The 19351-nt window shown below is 41.0% G+C and overlaps 1 protein-coding gene across 1 annotated transcript in view; it reads right to left on the reverse strand.

Annotated features, from left to right (window-relative positions):
• Window positions 1-7490: 7490 nt before the first annotated feature.
• The window catches only part of LOC124288979 (anoctamin-8-like), a 68222-nt gene continuing 56361 nt past the window's right edge, over window positions 7491-19351 (reverse strand). Inside the window, exons 11-15 of the mRNA XM_046725578.1 lie at window positions 18506-18714; window positions 15953-16150; window positions 15022-15153; window positions 12187-12297; window positions 7491-8847 (exon numbers count right to left, since the gene is read on the reverse strand). Of these exons, the coding sequence (XP_046581534.1) occupies window positions 7867-8847; window positions 12187-12297; window positions 15022-15153; window positions 15953-16150; window positions 18506-18714 (1631 nt within the window). The 3' untranslated portion in view covers window positions 7491-7866. The remainder of the gene's footprint in view (window positions 8848-12186; window positions 12298-15021; window positions 15154-15952; window positions 16151-18505; window positions 18715-19351) is intronic.

Raw genomic sequence — 19351 nt, forward strand, 5'->3', positions numbered from 1 at the left:
TCTCTTTTGGGTGTCGTCTTTACCTGTGGGTGTGGAGTCAGTATAGAATCTAAGCATCGTGCATGGGGGACGTGCTGTTTTGGGTCTTCAGTCTGGACGCATGGCCAAGGTTAGAACCACTGACCTTCCACTGTGGGCACGTGCCTTGTCCACTGGACCACAGAAAAATAGGCACCTAGCAGTGACAGTATCACCTGCCTGTGTGTTTTGTAACCTGGCGGCTTGAATCTCAACAAGTCTCAACAAGTGGTCTGTCTGATCCAGACTTGGTACCTAACACTGTAGTTGTAATATTGTCAACTTCAGTATGAACCAGTCTTCATTACTCAATAAAAACAAAGAGAGTAGAATTGTTTATGTTTTACTGAGGGTGCTCCAGCTTCCATAGCTAGACAGAACATAATCCAGAGACCAGGCATTAAGTTATTCAAGTGCACATATCTGATATAACTGTGTGTGTCAAACCATTGCACCAGTACTTCAACCAGTCCCAACACAACTTGGCTGCCTCCAATATTGCAACCGGTTGATGACACCACCATGATCAGGTAATAACAAGCTACCTTAAATCTATGAAATTTAAAAAAAAATACTTGGAATTTTAAACTATGCTATGAAGGGTTCGTAATGGACTTCAGATCCAATGTATACATACAAATAACAACATTGTTTTTGGTTGGTCATAATTTTTGTAACAGTTGGTCTCAGCTATGAGTTTGTTAGATAATGGAGTATGTAAACCACTGCAGTGTGTAATGTACAGGATAAGGCTGAAGATGTGGAATGCATGAACGACGTAATGTGACATAGCATGACAGCACAGGAGGAACAAGGTTTCTAAAACAGCAACATTTTCCTGGTCACAACATTGAAATATACAAGAGGTGTATAAACATACTTTTCTGATCAAACAGAACTCTAAAACATCCCCTCCCTCCCTTCCTTCCTCCCTACCTTCCTAACTGACACAATCAGGTGCAATTCCAAACTTGTCTATTTTGAAACTGCTTTCCTGACAAAGTCTTTAATCCCAATATATGAATCAAGACTCAAGAGTCTTTAAGCCATCATGTATTTTCTCCCACATGACAGGAGTAGGAATGAGACAAAAGCCTAATAAGGAAATAACACAAACTGTAAATACTGAATAAAGAACACAAGGTAATATTGTTCACACTGAATACTTCATGGAGGGACTTGACTTGTATATCTGACATTTTTACATTGGACAAGGTACTCAAGCAACCACAACAAGTTACACATTTCAATAACATATATATACTAAGGTAGACCTTACAAAAGATAAGTCTTAGATTGTCTTAACCAACATTGAAAGAAAAACAAAATAATAATTGAAGAAAAATACTAACAACAATGAAGAATACTGATGCCAAGGGGATCATTCCGTGTCTGATGTCCGGCATTGTCCTCCAATACATCAACAATAATATGACAGGAATTATTTCAGTTGGTCAGTAATCCCACCTCTTAGAGTTATTGTTGATGTGAATTCATTATTACATGGACAAAGCCATCACTCGCTTTTTTACAAATAATCACAGATGACACATATTTGAACAAGCATACAGATTGTTGTTTGAAAGGAATTTCACTCATCCAGACTTTCACATTAAACAATACTGGTTGGAATTTTGGCTTATGGCCCAAAGTTTCAGATTGATACCAAACTTCCTGTTTTATAACATGGTTCCAGAGTTTCGGTATCATCCAGATTGATAAAAAACTTCCTGTTTTATAACATGGTTCCAGAGTTTCAGTATCATCCAGATTGATAAAAAACTTCCTGTTTTATAACATGGTTCCAGAGTTTCGGTATCATCCAGATTGATAAAAAACTTCCTGTTTTATAACATGGTTCCAGAGTTTCGGTATCATCCAGATTGATAAAAAACTTCCTGTTTTATAACATGGTTCCAGAGTTTCGGTATCATCCAGATTGATAAAAAACTTCCTGTTTTATAACATGGTTCCAGACTTTCGGTATCATCCAGATTGATACAAAACTTCCTGTTTTATAACATGGTTCCAGAGTTTCGGTATCATCAAACAACGATAAAGGAAGCTCATGGGTTTGAAATAAGTCAAAACAAGAAGACAAAGTCATCAATATCCCCCGCAATGGCAAAATACTCTTCATGATTATGTCTACGAGTTATGATTATGTCAAATATTTAGGTGTGTATATAGAAAAGTGGAAGGAGAGCATTGAAAGGTTTCTAAAGTTCTGCTCCAGAAAGGAGCACTATCACCAATTTCAGTCTAAGTCAAACTTGTTGCCATGGAAATGCCAAACATATTTTATTCAGAATTCCAAAACTACCAAAAGGCACCAGTACACCACCAGATCTATGTATGCGCCAAGTTTGGTGAAGAAACATTGAACAGTTTTAGAGTTCTGCTCTGGAAAAGACAAATGTGCACGGACGGACGCACGCACGGACAGAGTCCATTTTAATTACCCCCCTCAACACGCGTCACAGGGGATAACAATGTTAATTTCCGTGACAAAACCCCCATACAACCAACCAAGAATTGTTTTTATTGTGTTATCAATGCTTGTCTCTTCCTACACACATCAGTCTTGAAGTAGCAATAAACTCCACAGATTGTAACAATATCCAAACTATTGTGAAGCTGTTGTATGAATAAAGTCTCCATGGTTGCAGGGCAGATAACTCTGTAAGGCAATTCCAAACACCACCCAAATCCTGAATGAAGCATCATAAAACTACTAGTCATCATTAATCTAACAGGCACTGTCATTGTAACCAGTCACAAGTACATAAACATGACGGATGTTCAAAGATGAACGAAACAAAAACCTCATAGAACATTATTATGACTGGATTAATGGAATACTTAAGAAAACAACCAATTAACATGGCAATGAAAAATAAAACCATAACAAAACAAGCATAGGGACTAAATATTCTCTGGTGTTACAGTAACCAGGATAAGCACTGCAGATCTGCAAACAAAACAATAGGTCATTTTAACACTACAAGATGAATGGGACTATGAGTTGATGTAAAACTGCTAAAGCTTTGATAACTGGAGTCATTTAAGAAGGGAAATTCTTCAAAAACACTCATTTCATTTGTACAATCTTGAGTATCATTAAGTAGCATTTTGGAAGCTGAATATCAAAGAAGACCAAGTTCTTTATACACTGTGATTGATACGGTGCCAGTACCATGTGTCAAATAGTCTCCAGAGGATAAGAATATTCACATAAAAACATATTAGAAAGTACCTTGGAAGGAATTACAGTGGACATGTACACCTTTAACCTTTAACTTATTGAGTTAATGGTACACCTCAACCAACAGAACAATCATCATTGGAGTAGCAGCTATTAACAGTTTGCGTACAAACAGGTGTCTTTTAGAGCTGGTTTTCAAAAACAAACTTCTCCCTGCCTCACACAGTGGAAAATGTTGGAAAAATGAACTCATTGTGGCCTAAAGAATAAAATGTGTACTGCAGTCAGAAGTTTGGCAAAAGAGATAACCTCACCCTGCCGACACTTGTCACCAGCTGATGTATATTGCAACATTATCTCACTGCCAACAGTCACCAGCTGAAGTTTGGCAACAATCTCACCCTGATAACACTCACCAGCATTGCAACATTATCTCACCCTGCCCACACTTGTCACCAGCTGATGTATATTGCAACATTATCTCACCCTGCCAACACTTGTCACCAGCTGATGTATATTGCAACATTATCTCACCCTGCCCACACTTGTCACCAGCTGATGTATATTGCAACATTATCTATCTCACCAGCTGATGTATATTGCCCACCCTGCCCACACTTGTCACCAGCTGATGTATATTGCAACATTATCTCACCCTGCCCACACTTGTCACCAGCTGATGTATATTGCAACATTATCTCACCCTGCCCACACTTGTCACCAGCTGATGTATATTGCAACATTATCTCACCCTGCCCACACTTGTCACCAGCTGATGTACTTGTCACCAGCTGACACTGATGTATATTGCAACATTATCACACTTGTCACCAGCTGATGTATATTGCAACATTACTATTATTATGAATACTTGTCACCAGCTGATGTATATTGCAACATTATCTTGATTTTAATTAGACTATATTGCAGAATATGCATCATGACAGAAAGCACACATAAACTCTTCAAATCATCATCATAATCATCATCATCTTATTATTACCATCATCTACCTCTACATAGACAGTAACAACTGATCTACATGTATACATCACATCCAACACTCAAAGCACCTGCCCCATGAGTGTCCTTGCGGTCTGTCCTTGCGGTCTGTCCTCTTATCATTGTAATATTGTACTGGAGCATTCAATATATGAACCTGGTCCAACCAGCCAAAGTGTCCGTCTATAAAGGGCACTGCCACCTGTCCGTAACAGCTTCTAGACTCCACACCTAGCAACAACTCTTATAAATCAAGTGGTGTTGGGTATTACCTAACAAAATGATATTACTCAACAAAGTTTCATTTCTGAAATCTATTTCCTACACTGCCTGTCTAAAACGCTGTTACCATGAACACACTGCTCACACAAACCTCCACTACTGGAAGATATACTGTCGCAGACAGACTCAATAAAGATATGAAGGTGTAAAAACAACTCACATTAGACAATGGGATTTAGGTTCTTGCATGCGAATTCTATTACTGTGAATTAAGATAATAATTCTGGTTAAAACAGGGACATCCTTTCTTAAACCACAAGGGAAAGTTCTGTCCATTGTTCTTGGAAGTGTTTTATCAGCATAACTGAATAACTGCCCTAGGGCAATTATTTCTATTTAAAAACAATTTTTTTTTACTAATTTTGACAATCTTCATCATGCCTAATACATTACACGCGTATTAAATAAGTATGCCCTCGTGGTATAAATCGTTTAATCACCCTCACTTCAGTAGTTATTTAAATAAACTTATTTAAATAACTACCTTGTAATGATGATTAACCTATACATATCAGTAAAATAACATACCACTATATAATATCAACCTGTAACGAGTGAGCCAGATAGCAGGATCTTATCTTCATGTATAAGTAAAATAAGTTACCAATTTAAAATATCAATCTGTAACGAGTAAGCCAGATAGCAGGATCTTATCTTCACATATCAGTAAAATAACATACCACTATAAAATATCAACCTGTAATGTGTGAGCCAAATGGCAGGATCTTATCTTCATGTATCAGTGAAATACATGTGTAAATGTTCGTTGTTGGCACTCACTGTTTTCTCATGTAATGACTAGACTGTTTACATTAAGCAGGATATAGTGTGAGCTTTCACGTACTACCACAACACCACACTACAACAGAAAACTGACAACTGGATACTGTAAACATGATACAAAGACTTAAGGCAAGGTCTCATAGGGACGCAGACAAATAATTCTAGAAGAGCACCATTGTAAAACTACCATAAAACCCTGAGAAATAATTTTGTAACAATCTTTTCTCCATATAGAAAAACTCTATATACAAAGGCCTAACAACTGTTTCATGGGCACATCATGTACAACTGTTAAAGCAAATTTTAACCTGATACAGCACTTGTGAAACTAACAATTTAGAAGTTACTTATAAAATACACCCTTTTCATAAGTGTCCGAGCAATCAGTACCCTTCTCCCAGCCTGGGTGGAATGTAAATAATTTCATATATGTCTGTCTATAAACGTTGAAGGGCGGTACTTTGATGATTCCCGGACACAGGTGATGAGGAATAATGACTTCCTGTGGTATATGATATGTTGCAAATAACATGTGACACTCTCCATAACAAATAACATACATTTTCAATTTTGGTAAAAAGTATCAATTCATATTGTAAAGATTTTGTGTTGTAGCAAGTAAAACAGCAATAAGATGTGGACATTATCAACACCTAGCCCATGTGCAGTACAACCATCACAGGCCTGTATACAGCAACAGTCTCACCTGTACAAGTCAGTGTACAATGCTGAACACCTAGCCCATGTGCAGTACAACCATCACAGGCCTGTATACAGCAACAGTCTCACCTGTACAAGTCAGTGTACAAGGCTGAACACCTAGCCCATGTGTAGTACAACCATCACAGGCCTGTATACAGCAACAGTCTCACCTGTACAAGTCAGTGTACAACGCTGAACACCTAGCAAAGTGCAAGTAAACAGGATGAACACACTTGCATCACATGCAGATAAAAGTCTGACAAGACGAAGTCCGGATAAAATGGTACTTGCAAACAAGTCTGACAAGACGAAGTACATCATGATGAATGTGCCTGAAAGTTCCCAAAGTACAGAAAGGACATGTATTGAGCAATAAGAACATGCAGTTTCACATAAGGCCCCCTCCCTCAGCTGTCAGTTCCAAGTCTCTGGCTGTATAACAGGACTATTTCAGCCAGATCGGATCGGAGGGTTTCCCTATGCTACTACAATAAACATCCTGGATGCCAACACAACTTCATTTTAAGTCTGATACAAAACATGCAATGCTTAAAACAACCATCACAATACACTCCTGAGAGAGGCATTCTGTGCCAGTTACAAGATGAACAGAAGCAGGGGTGGCACTTTTAACACCAGGCCTAATTTTGAGAAAGGATTGGATTTGATCCATATCACAGCAGAATTGAGATATTCTACACTGTATAGAGGAGGATGGTTACAAACCTAGATATTCTGCACTGTATAGAGGAGGATGGTTACAAACCTATAAACATCAACCGAATCAGTGGAAACTATAAATTCTCTTTCACTGAAAAATGCCATTATCTGAAATGGAAGGAAGTAGTTAGATATCTAGCGGCATCATAGTTTCATCCAAATGATATAAAATGAAAACATACTACCTGACAGTCCACTACATTCCAGGGACAGACTGGCATACAATCATATTATGCTCAATCAGGTAAGTAGGAGATAATTCTTAAATACTAGGACAATGAACGTCATTCATAGCAGCACATGCCTCTAGCACAAATTACAAAAATGTCAAACCCTTCAGGTATAATCTTAAGTTGACTCTGACCCTGGGTCTATTTGTAAACTTATCTTATTCAACAGAGAACAACAATTTAATCCCTGATGCAAGTTAACACTGTTAAACCATGCTCATGAGGTACGACAGCATAGGTTTGATCTTGCGAAGACATACCAACAACATCACAAGATAGCCTAGGGTTGTGAAAAATGGAACACATCAATGACAGTCTTTTACACATTAATAATCTTTTTGACAACAAACAAAATCTCAAATTTATATGAATCAAGTTCCCTTCGAGGAACTCCATAACGTTCACCTTAGTCAGTAGAGACAAAATCAGTCCATACAACGCTAGCCCAACATAAAGAGGAATATGTACATCGTAGGTCAAGGCAAGTGCTGATAGTAAACAGCGCCAATAAAGCACCAAAACTATAAAGTTAATCTGATGTGTCAAGTTAAAGTGAACAAATTGTCACTGTACAAGGAAAATGCCTTTTCTGGACATAACAATATAGTTCAAACATTCATGCGTGTTTTGGAAAAACAAAAAACGGCATTCTGATATTTGTCTTGTTATCATCAGTGCTGCCCAGCTTCATCTCAGGGGGTTCATGAATGTCAAAACTAAAGCTCATTGATATTGATCCATGCCACATAAAAGTCTTGACACATCCCCCACAAATCATGAAAAGTTAAACATGTTCTTCAACACCAACACCAGAAGCATTCATCTTGATGGAGAGGTCATGAGAAGCACCTTGCTGTTACCTAGCAACAAAGGGTACTGCTGTTACTGTCACTGTGAAGCTGCAACTCATGACATGGCCACAACCTAGCTGGAGCTAGCATCGTTCCTGGACTGGGAGTCACTTGCCGCCGCCTGTGGTCGGCGCTGGATGACGCTTCCTCCTGGAATAACTGTCATGAAGTCTCGTTCACTCCTGAAACTGTTTCCTAATTCTGGAATGATTTCAGGTGACTCGGACCGAGAACTCAAATGAGGATTGTGATCTGGGGATTGGGATGAGATGGAGGAAGACTGAGAGAGGATATGAGAATCTGACGTACGTCGTGTGACTATACGTCGAGCATCAGAGTTCTGAGCATTCATCATCTGCTCTGATCTGTAAGATGACAGATGAAACTGTGAATCAGATGACTTCCTGGTAGTTCCTCTTACAGATTCCATTCTGTTGGAGGATTGAGAGGCGTGTCTCTGAATATCAACACTTGATCCATCACAGGACCTCTCCAGGCCCTCCTTTGACTGATGACTTGGTTTGTTCAAAGACTCAGACACAGCCTCTGGGGGAGACTTTGGGACACTACGACACCTAACACCACCTGGAGGTGAGTTGGACATCTGAATGGACGACGATGATTGACTTCTGGGCACAGATCTACCACCAAGGTGACCTCTAAGCTCTGATGAATAACCTTGCACCTCACCTTCACCTTGAGCCTGGCTCCAAGGATCAGTGCTTGGATGCTGCCGTTTTTGAGAACTACTGACCTGACCTCTATGATCTGGACTACGCACAATTGGTGAGCGTGATGGAATAGATGGACAGTGACTATGAGGTGGAGAACTGGTCCCCCTTCCTGCACCTTGAGCGAGAGACCCCCTGTGGGGAGGTTGGGGAGCAGCTTGAGGGCAAGGCCGGAGCCCAGGGAGGGTAGAAGGCACCAGGTTCGAGTTCCTGGGACTGTCTGGCGGTCTGCTCTGGCGAGGACTATCTGATAGGTTTTCAGACGGACAGCGACGTCTTATGTCTGGAGAGTTAAGTCCTGGTGATGTCTGAGCTTCAAGTCTCTACAAAAATGTTAGATTGAAGAATTCATGAATTATACAATGAAAATTGGTTGTGAAACATGTACAATCTTAATCAGTCTTAGACCTATACATTAATCTTCAAAAACTACAATACTTAACAGTGTGAAAAATGACTATTTTATGGCAATATTCTATACTGGCTTCAACTTAGGGGGTAGAAAGAGTAAAGGAAATAACTTGTAATAGAAAGACGACAAGCTGGCCAGGTGCTGCCAATATCGTTCTACTTATATCGAATGTACAACTGTCCCTGTGTTCAAACAGTGGTCAGTGTGCTGAGGTTTAGTGTGTTTCCGTTGTACAGAATGCTTTTTGACGAGGATTTAACTGGCCATTGAGCCTTCACGGAAAGCACTGCGCACAACTAAATGCAACTAATGACCTGTAGGCCACAATAAGATAAATGCTCCACAATATCCGATTGTGAGTCCACTATAACCCATTGTAAAACCACTATATCCCATTGTGAGTCCACTATATCCCATTGTAAAACCACTATATCCTATTGTAAAACCAATATATCCCATTGTGAGTCCACCATATCCCATTGTAAAACCACTATACCCCATTGTGAGTCCGCAATAATCCATTGTCAAACCACTATATCCCATTGCGAGTCCACTATATCCCATTGTAAAACCACTATATCCCATTGTAAAACCACTATATCCCACTGTGAGTCCCTTTATATCCCATTGCAAATCCACTATATCCCATTGTAAAACCACTATATCCTATTGTAAAACCAATATATCCCATTGTGAGTCCACCATATCCCATTGTAAAACCACTATACCCCATTGTGAGTCCAAGCAATAATCCATTGTAAAACCACTATATCCCATTGTGAGTCCACTATATCCCATTGTAAAACCACTATATCCCATTGTAAAACCACTATATCCCATTCCAAAACCACTATATCCCATTTTGAGTCCACCATATCCCATTGTAAAACCACTATATCCCATTGTAAAACCACTATATCCCATTGTGAGTCCACTATATCCCATTGCAAAACCACTATATCCCATTGTGAGTCCACTATATCCCATTGTAAAACCACTATATCCCATTGTAAAACCACTATATCCCATTGTGAGTCCACTATATCCCATTGCAAAACCACTATATCCCATTGTAAAACCACTATATCCCATTGTGAGTCCACTATATCCCATTCCAAAACCACTATATCCCATTGTAAAACCACTATATCCCATTGTAAAACCACTATATCCCATTCCAAAACCACTATATCCCATTGTGAGTCCACCATATCCCATTGTAAAACCACTATATCCCATTGTAAAACCACTATATCCCATTGTGAGTCCACTATATCCATTGCAAAAACCACTATATCCCATTGTGAGTCCCAATAATCCATTGTAAACCACTATATATATCCCCATATCCCATTGTAAAACCACTATATTCCATTGTGAGTCCACTATATCCCATTGTAAAACCACTATATCCCATTGTAAAACCACTATACCCCATTGTGAGTCCGCAATAATCCATTGTAAAACCACTATATCCCATTCCAAAACCACTATATTCCATTGTGAGTCCACTATATCCCATTGCAAAACCACTATATCCCATTGTAAAACCACTATATCCCATTGTGAGTCCACTATATCCCATTGTAAAACCACTATATCCCATTGTAAAACCACTATATCCCATTGTGAGTCCACTATATCCCATTGTAAAACCACTATATCCCATTGTCTATATTTACTCCATTTTGACTCCACCATATCCCATTGTAAAACCACTATATCCCATTGTGAGTCCACTATATCCCATTGCAAAAACCAAACCACTATATCCCATTATAAAACCACTATATCCCATTGTAAAACCACTATATCCCATTGTGAGTCCACTATATCCCATTGTAAAACCACTATATCCCATTGTAAAACCACTATATCCCATTGTGAGTCCACTATATCCCATTGTAAAACCACTATATCCCATTTTGAGTCCACCATATCCCATTGTAAAACCACTATATCCCATTGTTAAACCACTATATCCCCACCACTATATCCCATTGTAAAACCACTATATCCCATTGTGAGTCCACTATATCCCATTGTAAAACCACTATATCTCATTTTGAGTCCACCATATCCCATTGTAAAACCACTATATCCCATTGTGAGTCCACTATATCCCATTGCAAAACCACTATATCCGATTATAAAACCACTATATCCCATTGTAAAACAACTATATCCCATTGTGAGTCCACTATATCCCATTGTAAAACCACTATATCCCATTGTAAAACCACTATATCCCATTGTGAGTCCACTATATCCATTGCAAAACCACTATATCCCCTGTAAAACCACTATATCCCATTGTAAAACCACTATATCCCATTGTAAAACCACTATATCCCATTGTAAATCCACTATATCCCATTGTAAAACCACTATATCCCATTCCAAAACCACTATATCCCATTTTGAGTCCACCATATCCCATTGTAAAACCACTATATCCCATTGTAAAACCACTATACCCCATTGTGAGTCCGCAATAATCCATTGTAAAACCACTATACCCCATTGTGAGTCCGCAATAATCCATTGTAAAACCACTATATCCCATTCCAAAACCACTATATTCCATTGTGAGTCCACTATATCTCATTGCAAAACCACTATATATTCCGATTGTAAAACCACTATATCCCATTGTGAGTCCACTATATCCCATTGTAAAACCACTATATCCCATTTTGAGTCCACTATATCCCATTGTAAAACCACTATATCCCATTGTAAAACCACTATATCCCATTGTAAAACCACTATATCCCATTGTAAAGTCCACTATATCCCATTGTAAAACCACTATATCCCATTGTAAAACCACTATATCTCATTTTGAGTCCACCATATCCCATTGTAAAACCACTATATCCCATTGTGAGTCCACTATATCCCATTGCAAAACCACTATATCCGATTATAAAACCACTATATCCCATTGTAAAACAACTATATCCCATTGTGAGTCCACTATATCCCATTGTAAAACCACTATATCCCATTGTAAAACCACTATATCCCATTGTAAAACCACTATATCCCATTGTGAGTCGGCAATAATCCATTGCAAAACCACTATATCCCCCTGTAAAACCACTATATCCCATTGTGAGTCCACTTTATCCCATTGTAAAACCACTATATCCCATTGTGAGTCCACTATATCCCAATTTTAGTCCACCATAAGCCACTGTGAGGCCACCATACCCCGTGTAAATAGAGACTGTGTTCAATAACCAACCTTGAGGGCCTCTCTCCTCTGGAACTCCACCTTGGCCATTTCCAGCGCGACCCAGTCAGGGATGTCCGGAATAGCAAAGGCAATAGAGAACTTGAGCAACAGGATGAGATGCTGCAACAAACACACAACAGATGTATAAAACACACAGTTCTCAAGTTTTGTAGTCTTCTGGCTTTCTGATCTGGCACTTGTATTGGGCTACACTGGCATACATCAACCATGTTGTTTGACAAACCAATCCCATATGTCGCCTCTCATGACAAGCACAAGTTGCTAAACACCATGACAACAACTTCCAGTACAGTGATGATATGCTGCCTACCTACAGTACAATGATAACCATGTCACCTACCACTAGTACAATGATAACCATGTCACCTACCACTAGTACAATGATAACCATGTCACCTACCACTAGTACAATGATAACCATGTCACCTACCACTAGTACAATTCAAGTACAATGATGATGATATCGCCTACCACTTCAATATCAAAAATGATGATGATGTCACCTACTTCAAAGTACAATGATGATGATGTCACCTACTTCAAGTACAATGATGATGATGTCACCTACTTCAAAAGTACAATGATGATGATCAACTTCACCTACTTCAAGTCACCTTCTTCAATGATGATGATGTCACCTACTTCACCTCGCTTACAATGATGATGATGTCTCCTACTTCAAGTACAAATGATGATGATGTCACCTACTTCAAGTACAATGATGATGATGTCACCTACTTCAAGTACAATGATGATGATGTCACCTACTTCAAGTACAATGATGATGATGATGTCACCTACTTCAAGTACAATGATGATGATGTCACCTACTTCAAGTACAATGATGATGTCACCTACCACTAGTACAATGATGATGATGTCACCTACTTCAAGTACAATGATGATGATGTCACCTACTTCAAGTACAATGATGATGATGTCACCTACTTCAAGTACAATGATGATGATGTCACCTACTTCAAGTACAATGATGATGATGTCACCTACTTCAAGTACAATGATGATGATGTCACCTACTTCAAGTACAATGATGATGATGTCACCTACTTCAAGTACAATGATGATGATGTCACCTACTTCAAGTACAATGATGATGATATCACCAACTTCAAGTACAATGGTGATGATGTCACCTACTTCAAGTACAATGATGATGATGTCACCTACCACTAGTACAATGATGATGATATCACCTACTTCAAGTACAATGATGATGATGTCACCTACTTCAAGTACAATGATGATGATGTCACCTACTTCAAGTACAATGATGATGATGTCACCTACTTCAAGTACAATGATGATGATGTCACCTACTTCAAGTACCAATGATGATGATATCACCTACTTCAAGTACAATGATGATGATGTCACCTACTTCAAGTACAATGATGATGATATCACCTACTTCAACTTACAATGATGATGATGTCACCTACTTTAAAGTACAATGATGATGATGTCACCTACTTCAAGTACAATGATGATGATATCACCTACTTCAAAGTACAATGATGATGATGTCACCTACTCAAGTACAATGATGATGATCGCCTACTTCCAATTACAATGATGATGATATCACCTACTTCAAATGCTACAATGATGATGATGTCACCTACTTCAAGTACAATGATGATCATCAACTTCTTCAAGTACAATGATGATGATGTCACCTACTTCAAGCACACAATGATGATGTCACCTACTTCAAGTACAATGATGATGATGTCACCTACTTCAATTACAATGATGATGATGTCACCTACTTCAAAGTACAATGATGATGATGTCACCTACTTCAAGTACAATGATGATGGTATCACCTACTTCAAGTACAATGATGATGATGTCACCTACCTCACCTCAAGTACAATGATGATGATGTCACCTACTTCAAGTACAATGATGATGATGTCACCTTACTTCAAGTACAATGATGATGGTATCACCTACTTCAAGTACAATGATGATGATGTCACCTACTTCAAATTACAATGATGATGATGTCACCTACTTCAAGTACAATGATGATGATGTCACCTACTTCAAGTACAATGATGATGATGTCACCTACTTCAAGTACAATGATGATGATGTCACCTACTTCAATACAATGATGATGGTATCACCTACTTCAAGTACAATGATGATGATATCACCTACTTCAAGTACAATGATGATGATGTCACCTACTTCAAGTACAATGATGATGATGTCACCTACTTCAAGTACAATGATGATGATGTCACCTACTTCAAGTACAATGATGGTTATGTCACCTACTTCAAGTACAATGATGATGGTATCACCTACTTCAAGTACAATGATGATGATGTCACCTACTTCAAAATTACAATGATGATGATGTCACCTACTTCAAGTACAATGATGATGATGTCACCTACTTCAAGTACAATGATGATGGTATCACCTACTTCAAGCATTACAATGATGATGATGTCACCTACTTCAAGTACAATGATGATGATGTCACCTACTTCAAGTACAATGATAATGATGTCACCAACTTCAAGTACAATGATGATGATGTCACCTACTTCAAGTACAATGATGATGATGTCACCTACTTCAAGTACAATGATGATGGTATCACCTACTTCAAAGTACAATGATGATGGTATCACCTACTTCAATTACAATGATGATGGTATCACCTACTTCAAGTACAATGATGATGATGTCACCTACTTCAAGTACAATGATGATGATGTCACCTACTTCAAGTACAATGATGATGATGTCACCTACTTCAAGTACAATGATGATGATGTCACCTACTTCAAGTACAATGATGATGATGATGGTGGTGGTGTCATCCATGTTGGGCATCATCCTGTGTGTCAGTCCGGACATCCCAATCAGAGCACAGTTGACAATGACGGCAATCACTCCCATCACCTCTAAGGCATCCTGCCCAAACAATCAATGTCCAATCACATTCTTGCACAAACAGCTGGACTACCAAATTTCCAATGTCGACTTTGTTGTTGGATTATTTACCTTTTGAACATAACATTTGAACTGAGTATGTGAGAGTCTGTTGTTGCTGCCTCAGCCAGCAATATTCCATCTGTACATCATTTGCCTGATACTGGATGGAGCATGGTGAGGTGAGGTGAAGTTGGGTTTAATGTTGTACTTAAGAATATTTCGCTCATATGACGACGTTCATGCATGTGTATGTGTATGTGCAGCTGCTTGTACTAGCCCAGACTGAAGCTGGTTTTATAGTGCTAGCCCACTGAGATACCATGCCGCAGTGAAGCATGAATACCCCACTCAGACACATTATACTGACTCCAAGCCGACCAGTCCTTGTTGTACCCATTAATGCCGAGCGCCAGACAGGGACCAACAAGTACCATATTTTAACGTCTTTTGGTATAACGCAGTCGGGGATCGAATCCGCGACCTTCCGCTCTCTGGGCGGACGCTCTAACCACTACACCATGGAGGATGGAGCATGCCACAGTAGTGGCTGATGGCATGAAAATGACTCTCCCTTGTCAGGGAAGGATGACAGACAACTGCCACGGGAATGGTAATGAGTACTGGTTGCAGTGGAAGTTCGCAGCAATGCAAGTGTAGAAATTGCCTTGTGTTCTGAATAGGTTTGCTGAGCTGGTGGAAAGTTGTCCACATTTACAGTGTCATGATTACAGTGACGAACCACCACATAGTTATTCTTACACAGCCGGTGATGACCTACCTGCCAGATGCCAATGTTCTCCACCTGTTTCCCAAACGGGCGCTGATGGTTGACACAAAGCTTGAAGGCATCGCTCCGGATCTCAATGACGTTGTTCAGCAGGGCACACAGTGCTGCCAGAGGGAAAGCCGAGGAGAAGAGTGTCACATAGCCAAACTGGATGAACATCTCCAGGTAGTCTTCGTATGTGTCCTCATACTGGGGAACAGACATTACAACTCTATCATGCATGTCAGTCAATATGTAGGAAACAGACATTACAACTCTTACCACCTATTTCCACCACCCATTTCCCATCCACTCTCCCCCTCTCCCATTAACTCATCCACCCAGACCGACTCCGTGGTGTAGTGGTTAGAGCGTCCGCCCCGAGAGCGGAAGGTCGCGGGTTCAATCCCCGACCGTGTCATACCAAAAGACATTAAATATGGTACTTATTGGTCCCTGTCTGGCGCTCGTCATTAATGGGTACAAGAAGGACTGGTTGGCTTGGAGTCAGTATAATGTGTTCGAGTGGGGTATTCATGCTTCACTGTGGCATGGTATCTCAGTGGGCTAGCACTATAAAACCAGCTTAAATCTGGGCTAGTACAAGCAGCCGCACATACACATACACATGCATGCACGTCGTCATATGAGCGAAATGTTGTCAAGCACGACGTAAAACCCAATTTCACCTCACTCACCCCTCCTTCCATCCACTCACCCCTCCTTCCATCCACTCACCCCTCTCCCATCAACTCACCCCTCCTTCCATCTATCCACCCTTCTCCCATCGATTATTTCCATCAATCGGAACACCACTACTTCTCACCCCACCTTCTTTTCACGCTCCTCATCTCCCATCCACTCACCCCTCACCCATGTAGTCATCCCACCTCCCATCAACTCACCTGTCTCCCATCCACTTTCCCCAACTCCCATCTACTCATCCACCCACTCACCACTCTCCCATCAACTCAACCCTTCTCCCATCTCCTCATCAACCCCCTCCCTCTACCCACCCTTCTCCCATCTACTCATCCACTCTTCCATCCACTCACCCATCTCTCATCCCACCCATCTCTCTCATCTACTCTCCCATCTCCATCTCATCCCACCTTCCATCCACTATCCCCACCTTCCATCTATTCATTCCAGCTTCCATCTGCTCACCCACATTCCATCCACTACCCCCACCTTCCATCTATTTCTTACTCCCACATTCCATCTCCTCACCCCACATTCCGTCTTCTATTTCTACTCACCCACATTCCATCTGCTCTCACCCTAACTCCCATCTGCTCACCCCACCTACCATCTACTCACCCCACATTCCATGCTCACCCCACATTTCATCTGCTCACCCCACATTCCATCTGCTCACCCCACACATTCCACCCTCCCATTCCATCTACTACCCTACATTCCCATCTCCTCTCACCCCACATTCCATCTGCTTACCCCACATTCCATCTTTCTACCCCACATTCCACCTTGATCACTCCCACCTTCCATCTCCTCACCCCACATTCCGCTTCTACTCACCCCACATTCCATCGACTTCACTCCCACCTTCCATCTGTTGCTCACCCACCTTCCGCCTCACCCCACATTCCGGCCTACTCACCCCACATTCCATCTCTCCTCACCCCACCATTCCATCTCCCTCACCCCACATTTCATCTGCTTACCCCACATTCCGCCTGATCACCCCACCTTCCATCTGCTCACCCCACATTCCATCTATCATTCCATCTGCTCACCCCACATCTACTCATTCCATTCCATCTGCTCACCCCACATTCCTGCTCACCCAACATTCCGCCCCTCACCCCACATCCTCACCCCACATTCCATCTACTCACCCCACATTCCATCTGCTCACCCCACATTCACCCCACATTCCGTCAACTCACCCCACATTCCGTCTGATCACCCCACCTTCCATCTGCTCACCCCACCTTCCATCTTCTCACCCCACCTTCAATCTACTCACCCCACCTTCCATCTGCTCACCCCACATTCCATCTACTCACCCCACCTTCCATCTAGTCACCCCACATTCACCCCACCTTCCATCTGCTCACCCCACATTCCGCCTTCTCACCCCACCATTCCATCTACTCACCCCCACCTTCAATCTACTCACCCCACATTCCATCTACTCACCCACATCTATCTACTCACCCCACCTACCATCTAGTCACCCCACATTCACCCCACCTTCCATCTGCTCACCCCACATTCCGTCTACTTACCCCACATTCCGTCTACTCACCCCACATTCCATCTACTCACCCCACATTCCATCTACTCACCCCATCTACTCGACCCACCTACCATCTACTCACCCCACCTTCCATCTGCTCACCCCACCTTCCATCTGCTCACCTCACATTCCATCTACTTACCCCACATTCCATTGACTCACCCCACATTCCATCTGCTCACCCCACATTCCATCTGCTCACCTCACATTCCATCTACTCACCCCACATTCCATCTACTCACCCCACCTTCCATCCACTCACCCCATCTTCCATCTACTCAGCCCACCTCCTATCTACTCACCTTCTTCATGGCACTCTCAACCTCTGCCTGTGTGAGTGTTGGTCCACTCATCTTCTCCCCGAGGGGGGACTGAGTCGTCTCTATGACAGGGTCCTCCTGCTTCTCCTTGTGTAGGATGTTGTTGGCCAGACACTGCTGGAGACTTTCCTCACCTACATCTCCAGGACTGGGTTCCGTCTCAACCTGCTCCTGTTCAGGGCTGTTGTCAACTGTCAACAAAAGATGCCACCTCATTAACTTCGTGACAATAATCTACAATTTGTGCTTAAGGCCGGTCATTACGGACAGGACTTGGATGAGTGACACCACATAATAACTAAATCACACGTCTCCCTTACTCCCCTAACAGCTATCACCAATACCTACCCACATTAATTTAGTTCCTGCCACCCTATACTACACCACAGTAAATGCCTCACCCGTCCCTGCCCCCAGCAATCAACTCACCTCCCTCCATGTCCTCTAGCACCTGTGCCCAACAATCAACCAACCTCCCTCTATAGCCTGTTTTAATATTGTGTATTGTCCATATAGTGCCATTATTTTTAAATTATAGTATGACCAGAAATTATTGAGAATTTTAGTATGTTTAATTGGATTTCTAGTATAAACAACCTTGTCCAGCTATCAAGTGCTTGGTTTCATTCAAGAGAGACAACTCCCTTCATCCTTTTTCATTAGTTTGTGAAGAGTTATCCCCCTTTGTTTACTTGCTAGCAGACGACATTTTCAGTGATCCTCAGTATGGATGATTTAGAGAAGTGGAAGTTGATTTTAGAGTATTATAACAAGGACATCTGAGCACCTGTGTCCAGCAATCAACCAACCTGTCCCACCTGTGTCCAG

Source organism: Haliotis rubra, unplaced genomic scaffold (assembly GCF_003918875.1).
Source record: "Haliotis rubra isolate DU_JTF1 unplaced genomic scaffold, ASM391887v1 Scf43, whole genome shotgun sequence".
NCBI lineage: Eukaryota > Metazoa > Mollusca > Gastropoda > Lepetellida > Haliotidae > Haliotis > Haliotis rubra.